This window comes from Podarcis tiliguerta, assembly GCF_965153285.1.
Source record: "Podarcis tiliguerta genome assembly, chromosome: 3".
NCBI classification, from domain to species: domain Eukaryota; kingdom Metazoa; phylum Chordata; class Lepidosauria; order Squamata; family Lacertidae; genus Podarcis; species Podarcis tiliguerta.
In genome coordinates, this window is record NC_139536.1 from 18,423,959 (window position 1) to 18,432,831 (window position 8,873).

The window sequence follows — 8,873 nt, forward strand, 5'->3', positions numbered from 1 at the left end:
TTTACTGGGGCCTTTTGCGGATGCCACATGATGCCCTGCCGCCCGTGGGCGCTGTGTTGGCAACCCCTGTCTTAGGTAAACTGCAAACTACATTTCTGCACATCTTGGGTCAGTATTCTTAAATTACGTCGGGGCCCTAGGTAAAGGTTAAAGGGACCCCTGACCATTAGGTCCAGTCATGGCAGACTGGGGTTGCGGTGCTCATCTTCCTTTATTGGCCGAGGGAGCCAGCGTACAGCTTCCGGGTCATGTGGTGAGCATGACTAAGCCGCTTCTGGCGAACCAGAGCAGCACACGGAAACGCCGTTTACCTTCCCGCCGGAGCGGTACCTATTGATCTACTTGCACTCTGACGTGCTTTTGAACTTCTAGGCTGGCAAGGGCAGGGACCGAGCAAGGGGAGCTCACCCCGTCGCAGGGATTCGAACTGCCGACCTTCTGATCGGCAAGTCCTAGGCTCTGTGGTTTAACCCACAGCGCCACCCGCGTCCCTACGTCGGGGCCCTAAGTTGCAACAATACAATGGTTTGACCAGATTGTGTAACGGCCGCTTCCTACACGAGAGCCCCCTCTCCTTGAATCCCCTCTCCTCGAGCCCTGACAGGTCCCATCACTGGGAAGACTCTGCACCAGGCTGCTCAGAGCTGCCTTTGTAATTTCCCACTGCCCCCTTATGCAGTGCTGTCAGGGACCTGGCGAAAAGTGTAAACGGCTCCCAAGTCACCTGTTTCAGGTGGCAGCGTTGCCACCACTGAGGAAGCATACATTGGTCCCTCCGTGCTTGCAGATGTTACAGATGCAAAGCGGGGCCAGGGAGGGAGGGTTGTAAGTGGGAGTCATGGAGTTGAAAAGGCCATTAGGAATTTTCACCTGCTGTTCAGCTGAAATCCACTTTCCACCCACCAGTTACAGTCCTGCCCTCTGGGCAACAGAGAACAAGCCTGCTCCATCTTCCGCATGACATATCTTCAGATGTTTGGAGACAGCTATCATGTCACTCCTTAACTGTCTCTTCTCTGGGCTAAACATAGAAAGCTCTTAGTCCCATTTCTCATAGGCTTTGTTCCCAGCGCTGCGGATTGTGAGCTGGGGGGGGGGTAGTGGGGAAGAACTGCAATTCTTCCCTCCCTCCTCCATCAAGCAAGCTTGATATTTAGGCTCTTGCATTAAAATGAGGCCAGAATGTTGCCCCCTCTCAACCTCCTTCATTAAGAGATCTAATTAATTCTGCTTTCATGCAAGGCAGCTGGCAAACAATGGACATATTTTCTAGTTACCACTATATGCAGGCAAATCAAGGACACCAAACGCATGAAAATCAGGACCATTACAAGGGTTAATTTGGGATAGAGAAATTAGGTTCGGAATAGGGACTATTAAGAGGCAGGAGACCTTTGAATATATATATATATATATATATCCATGACTAATAGATCTAGATCTGTGGTTCTCAAGCTTTTTTATCGGGGGTACACATTCAGAATAAAAAATTGCTTGTGCAACACCATTATTATTTTTCTACTGATAAGTAATACAAACAGAAATAACTAGTAGTGCTTGACTTTGAAAAGATGTCTATCCGTATTCTGCAAACCAAGCAAATAAATAAAATGATACTATACTACACTATACTAGACTGAAATGTTCAAATGTTTCTTCATCCTTGAATCTTCCAGCCACATGGCCACACCAGTGATCTAGATCAAGGCTATGTTATTCATATCCTGTAGCTTCATGCTGAACAGGGTATCTGGTTTGAAGTTTGGATTCCAGTGAGTCGCAAACTTTCACCGAAGAGAAAAGTAAACTTGACTCACACAGGAGTGAAAATGTAGAGATGTTTGCCTGGATCTTTGCATGCAGCAAGTATGACTTGGTGGTGTCATTTTTGACAGTGCCGATTGCCCATAGGGTAAAAGGGAAATGGCAGGCAACAGTCTCTTGCCCTCCCCCCTCCAAATGGTAATAAATCACAGTGTCCTGCCTCACGGAAACATTTGGTTAGCCTTTATGGAAAACAGACTAGATAGACCGTTAGTGTGCTCCAGCATGCCTCTTCTAATAGCCTTCCTTCAGGGTGCAACACACACCTATTTCCTGCATGACAACCTCTCAAGAACGTGGCTTCGTAGTTCTAGCTGCATAGGAGGACTGTAGCTTCTGAGCATGTGACAATCTAAACTTTACTGTACTCCCGCCAATGTCTTTGAAATCCCCCCCCCCTCTGTGTGTGTGTGTGTGTGTGTGTTCGTTCCTTTTTCTACATGTGTGGATGTTCTGAGTGACCATCTTTCCTGGCACTAAGCGCTCACATTAGAAATGTGGTCTATATGGTGATTGTGTGTGTATGTAATACTGTGTTTTAATAGTAATGTTGTGTTTTAATTGTAACCTGCCCTGGGACGCGTTAGGCTGAAGGGCAGGTAGTAAATTGTAACAGCCGTAACAACAATTCTGTTTTAAGTAACATACCATTCCAGAATAAGGCCTTCTAGGTGACATTTTTTTTTGGTAAGAGTTCCCATCACTGAATCTGTTTTGCATGAGAGAAATTGAGAGCAGCGGTGGGCGTAATTTCTAGCTCACACAGTGGATATGCATGGCTGTGAGGACTTAGCGATGCTGCGGTAGCTGGGTGGTCACGGCAAACAATGCCCATGTTAATTTTTGCAACTCAGCCATAACTTCAATAAATGTCTCTCACTCACGCACAAGACACACACTGCTTTTCCGTTTGTTCCCAGGCCTATATGTGGGCCATGGCCATTGTTTGTGTTTATCTAGGCGTGGATTCATGCATATGCCAGCCTCTGTTGTGTGCAAATGATGCATTTGTCTGTTGAGAAGAGGGAACCCTCTTAAAAAGAGTGTGTTCTTCAGTATGCAAGCGAAGTTCAGTGTTACACACCCAGCTTTTTTTGGACTGTGCTGTACAGGTTGCTGGTGGGTAGATCAATTTATTCCCCAGAGGAAGAAAACATAGAATAGGATGTGAAGGGAAAGAACAGGCAAAATCTTTTACGAGTTTTCTCCCCTTTCACAGGGAAGTGTTCACATGTGCAGCCCCCAATTGCAACCTGAAGTTGGTACAGTCCCAGAAAACCTCTACCACGCTTTTCTTCAAATCAGAGATGGGAAATGTGTGGCCCTGTTACTCCTGTCAACCCTGACTATGGTCCGTGGTGGCTGGAGCTGATTGGAATTAGAGTGCTTTACCTCTGCTTTACAATGTACCTTGGTTCTCGAACTTAAATCTGTTCTGGAAGTCTGTTCGACTCCCGAAACCGTTCGAAAAACAAGGCGCGGCTTCCGATTGGCTGCAGGAGCTTCCTACACTCAAGCAGAAGCCACGTCGGACATTCGGTTTCTGAAAAATGTTTGAAAACCGGAACACTTACTTCTGTGTTTTCAGCATTCCAGAGCCGATTTGTTCATCAACTAAGCCATTCAAGAACCAAGGTTCCACTGTATATAATACCTCCAAATCTGATGTGCATTTACATAGGCTTGTTTTGGTGTAGGCCACCAGCCCATTTAATACTGGCAGTTATTGTCGCCAGACAGGAAAAGGGAGAGATCCTCTACCTCTGTACTAACAGGTTGCCATTAAGTTCTGACTCCAAATCACATGGAGCCGTTTCCTTCTGGACGAGTCACTGTTCACACGCCATCTCACCAATGATTGCCATTTGTTGTCTTCCTGTCCAGGATGGCACTGGTGCCCTTCGACGCAGCGGTTCTCTAGGGAAGATTCGGGATGTAATCAGGAGAAGCAGTGAAATGCTGGTCAAGAAACTGCAGGGGAATGGCCCGCTGGAGCCAAGGAACACCAAGTAAGAGGCTTGCATATTTGTTTGCTTAAAGCATTTGTACTGTGCCCTTTTTTGTAAAAGGCTCTCAGAGCAGGTAACAAAAATCCGCGGTAAGATAAACTTGCTGTGGCTGTTGCATCTAGCTAGCTGCCATCTCTAGACCTGCACCCTGCTTTGTTAAAGACTGCAGAACCTTAACTTTTTTTTTTAATTGGCTGTATCATAGTTTGCTGGTTAGGATTGAATGGTAAACTGTGGATTGCCTCAGGAGAGGAGAAGGAGAATCACTGTGCATGAGGAGGGAGCATGCAAGGCTGAGACTTTGTCCCAGGCTTGGAAATGTTCATCTGAACCATCTCCAGTCATTTTTATTGTCTGTAGCACCTTACATGGGATGCGGGTGGCGCTGTGGATTAAACCACAGAGCCTAGGACTTGCCGATCAGAAGGTCGCGGTTCGAATCCCCGTGACGGGGTGAGCTCCCGTTGCTCAGTCCCTGCTCCTGCCAACCTAGCAGTTTGAAAGCACATCAAAGTGCAAGTAGATAAATAGGTACCCCTCCGGCGGGAAGGTAAACGGCGTTTCCGTGCGCTGCTCTGGTTTGCCAGAAGTGGCTTAGTCATGCTGGCCACATGACCCGGAAGCTGTACGCCGGCTCCCTCAGCCAATAAAGTGAGATGAGCGTTGCAACCTCAGCGTCGGTTACAACTGGACCGAATGGTCAAGGGTCCCTTTAACTTTACCTTTACCACCTTGCATTACCCTTGATGAAAGACACTTTATGTCACATGAGAAAAGTATTTTCTTCAAACTTCCTTTCATCTGAGAAAGGAAGCTGGTAAAGGGCCCCTCTAGCTACAGAGGTCACTTTGAGTCTTTATTGATAAGAGATTAATCCACGAGTGCCCCCAAACTCCAAACCTAGCTTTTCCAGAGTTGACCGACCCCACTCAAAGTAGGCACCTTTCCAGTTTAGCAGACTCAGGTACCGCCCACCCATAGTGCCTCTATCTTGGAAGAGTTCAGACTCAGCTTTTTGGCACTCATCCAGCCCACCACTGAGTCCAGGCACTGGTCTAGGGCTTGCACAGTATTTCCTGAGTCAGTTGTTACAAAGAGCTGGGTATTATCAGCATGTTGAGGACACTAATATCTAATTTGATATGTCGCAAAGGGATATTCTCTGACATAGAGTGGAAAAAGTTTAGTCAATATTTCTTGCCCAAAGTATTCCCAGATGAATGAAAATAGTATGCTTAGAGCCAGGGCTATGGAAACATCTTTTTTTCTTTTCTTTTAAGCATGAAACGGGCAGCATCACTGAACTACCTGAATAAATCCAGTGAGGATTCCTTCCAGGTGAGAGCACCATTTGCTATGTTCCCCAAACAGGTTATTTTCACTCCTTCTGTCACTGCAAATGGACCAAAAAAAAAATATTCAGGTGCAAGGAAAAAGAGTTAGACCAGCTAAGGTGAAAAGTATAACCTGTCAGAATGTGTAAGTTCCCCGTGGGTACAGTGGTACCTCGTAAGGCGAATGCCTCGCAAGATGAAAAACTCACAAGACGAAAGAGTTTTTTGTTTTTTGAGTTGCTTCGCAAGACGAAAACGTCTTACGCCTTTTTCTTAAAACCGTCAATGCATTCCTATGGGAAACCGTCAATGCATTTCCTGTGGGAAACCGTGCTTTGCAAGACGAAAAATTCACAAGGCGAAAGAACTTGCAGAACGAATTAATTTCGTCTTGCGAGGCACCACTGTATTGGTATCACCACTGGAAGGGATATAGTCTGGATTAAGTGCAGGAGGAAACATAGTGGTTCAGTTCGCACCTAATTCTAAGCCAAACTTTGGCTCATCAGTCATGCAAGCTCCCAGAGAGCAGATCTAGGCCACTTTGCTCTTCTGCCCATGCTGCTGCTGAGAAGTAGACCATGGCTTGGTTTAGTGCATCTTCTCTCTGGGAGTCCACATGGTCACATGTTCATGTCAAGCCATGGTTTGGCTTAGCATTACATGCAAGCCAGGTCACAGATCTGGAAATATGCATGTGTCTGAAGTATTTGCTGCAGTAGCATTTGAGAAGTTCCCCTGGGTAAGCTGGAAATCAAGTATGAGGCAAGGATTTCCCCCTCTTAACCTCTGAATCATCACTGTGGGGTGCCTTAATTATCACTTCTGCAACAGGACTGGTGCAGTTTGCATCTCTCAGGGCTAAGATGCCGTGCTGTAATGAGAGAAATCTGAACACTTTCTGGTTAGTTTTCATGCTTTAACACAAGCTCTTGGTCTTAATGAATACAAGACTGGAATATGTAAGTGAAACTGGGTTTATTTTTTTAAGGATTCCCAGGGTCTTCGGGCTGAGAGCAGAGGCCTCAGTGCAAGCAGTGTGGATCTCCCTTCTCACACCTCCTTGGTCACCTCTAACTGAACCTACCACATTATTGATCGCCGCACCCCGTCTCAAATGTTGACTGCTTCACCATACCGATACTTCCATCTCAAGCTGATCGCTGTTTTGGATACTTCATCTGTAACGTCCTCACATGTTAGAATGCTCATGATTGCCTCTCGTGTTGATATCACTACAGTGGAAGAGAAGTGTGTCCTGTCATTGGAAAACACTAACCCACACGGGACCATTGCCAGACCGGAAAGGGGAGCTCCCTCCTTCACCAGCTGTGGAATAGCAGCTTTGGTGAATGCATCCACCCCCATGTTTGCAAGCTGTGTTTTACCGATTGCACAGAATCGAGTTCCAATATCTCTTCCTTGACCCGCTGCCTTGCTGAACTTTGGGCACAGAGTCTCAGCCTCTTCCTTAGTGCGCACCCTTTCCACCAGATAGCATTGCTGAGAGAAGCTCTCTCGTCCATGCTCTCAAGCTAGCTTGCTCATTCCTTTGGTGCCTGACCCCAATAGTCCCCAGTACCATCTATTTTTGCACAGTATCTCTCCCCCATCACCAGCCCCCGGCAGCCTTCTAGGGCTAGGCTCTTGCCAAATGAGTATTCTTGTGTCTGGGGGTTGTACTGCAGCAGTAGACAGGAAGGGACATGGAAATACGATGGCTAGTTAGCCAATTTTGTGGGGGGTTAACTTTGCCTAACCAAAGCAGAGGTGGGAAACCTCTTTGCTCCCTCGAGGGCTGCATTTATTCAGGTCTCTTGTGGGCCTCATGACAGCAGTGGGCAGGGCTGGAATCACCTCCTCTCTATCACCCACCCATCCATCTAGTCCATACACACACTCGGCCCACTTACTTAAAAGGACACAAAGAGACAGGCATCGACTTCACAGAGATTCGGTATGTATACACTCCACAAGTCTTGTTCCCACTCTAGCCTCTGGCATCGCCTGTGTCTGCCTTAGCATGAGCCACTGTAGTGCAGAGCAATGGAAATAACCGCAGGGAGAACCTGCCACTAGCCCTGTGTTACTACCCGTGATTTACTTCCGATTGTTGTTGTTTTAATTTAATAATTAAAAACGATCACAGAAGCCATTTTGCCAAGCGTCTCCAGAGCAGATCTTGCTGTCTAAACACTTCTTGGGTTTTACATCTGCCACGCATGACGACAGTGACAGTGAAACTAGGGAGAGAGCAGCTGTCTCTCAGAAATGAGCATGCATTGTCGTACAGGGACAGAAATGTTACTGGGGGCGGGTGGGGTGTTAAACGAGCGCATCACCTTGCCTCTTATTCAAAATAAAATAGCGTGGTTTGAATGCACAAAGGTCTCTTATACCAAGTCAGACTGTTAGTTCATCTTGGCACAGGGCTGGCAGCAACTCTCTAGGATGGATGGGGAAGCCAGGCCTGCAAAGCCATTTTGAAACAAGTCACACCCACCTGCCTGACATCTGATGTCAGGTATGGGACAAGTGAAGACATGGCTAGGTCAAAAGGGGGTTTGGAGGCACCACTGATCAGCAGCACCTGCAAAGCCCAGAGCTTGTATGGAATCTAATGCAGCTTATAGGTAAAGGTAAAGGGACCCCTGACCATTAGGTCCAGTCGCGGATGACTCTGGGGTTGCGGCGCTCATCTCGCTTTACTGGCTGAGGAAGCTGGCATACAACTTCCAGGTCATGTGGCCAGCACGACTAAGCCGCTTCTGGCTAACCAGAGCAGCGCATGGAAACGCCGTTTACCTTCCCGCCAGAGCGGTACCTATTTATCTACTTGCACTTTGACGTGCTTTCAAACTGCTAGGTTGGCAGGAGCAGGGACCGAGCAACGGGAGCTCACCCCGTCACGGGGATTTGAACCGCCAACCTTCTGATCGGCAAGCCCTAGGCTCTGTGGTTTTAACCTACAACGCCACCTGCGTCCCAATGCAGCTTATAGTTGATGCTTATACAGAGCCATACATGCCTCTTTGAAAGCACTGTGGTCTTTTAATTAAGGAGTGTACATAAATGTTAAAAAAATAAATAAATCAGCCTAGTATTGGTGCTTGCATAATGCCATACATGGCGCTTTGAAGCACCAGCAGACAATTGATCTCACACAGTTTAATTTCAAACCACGCAAGCAAAAACGGACCACCTGATGCTATGGTAATATAAAATGATTGGCAGGTGGGCAACTTGGCTCAACTTGGTCCATGGGGTTGGGGGGGGGGGCAAGGTTCTGACCCACCAGCAGCATGCAGTAGATTAATGCTTATAAAATTTACGCATTGCTCTCTACTTAGAGAAGTCGACCAAAAGGTACAATGATACGACTTAAAACATATTAGAAACAGACCTACCAGTACAATATGAAATAACTGGTATTGCCCTAATGCCTAGGAAAACAAAAATGACCTTGTGGAAACAATGGCAAGGTTGGAGAGAACATTCTATAACTGCACAAGCACTCTTTTGAACTGGAGAGACAAAAGGCTGAGCCTAAGACAATCGCAAAACACACTCTTCATGCATTGAGGTGTAGTCCTGCTGAGTGATAAATGATTCTGCACTCCCCCCAGTCCACCAAAAAACAACAACATGGGTTGAAGTAAATGGTTCTTGGAACTCCTTTCAACGCTACAATTCTATGTTTCTTTTA

General features: G+C 46.7%; 1 protein-coding gene across 8 annotated transcripts in view; it reads left to right on the forward strand.

Annotated features, from left to right (window-relative positions):
* The window catches only part of KLC4 (kinesin light chain 4), a 66,023-nt gene extending 58,701 nt beyond the window's left edge, over nt 1-7,322 (forward strand). For all 8 annotated transcript variants that reach the window (XM_083433067.1, XM_083433071.1, XM_083433068.1 and 5 more), the window contains 3 exons: nt 3,709-3,833; nt 5,114-5,171; nt 6,159-7,322. In XM_083433067.1, coding sequence (XP_083289193.1) covers nt 3,709-3,833; nt 5,114-5,171; nt 6,159-6,248 — 273 coding nt within the window. In that variant the 3' untranslated portion in view covers nt 6,249-7,322. The remainder of the gene's footprint in view (nt 1-3,708; nt 3,834-5,113; nt 5,172-6,158) is intronic.
* The last annotated feature ends 1,551 nt before the right edge of the window (nt 7,323-8,873 follow it).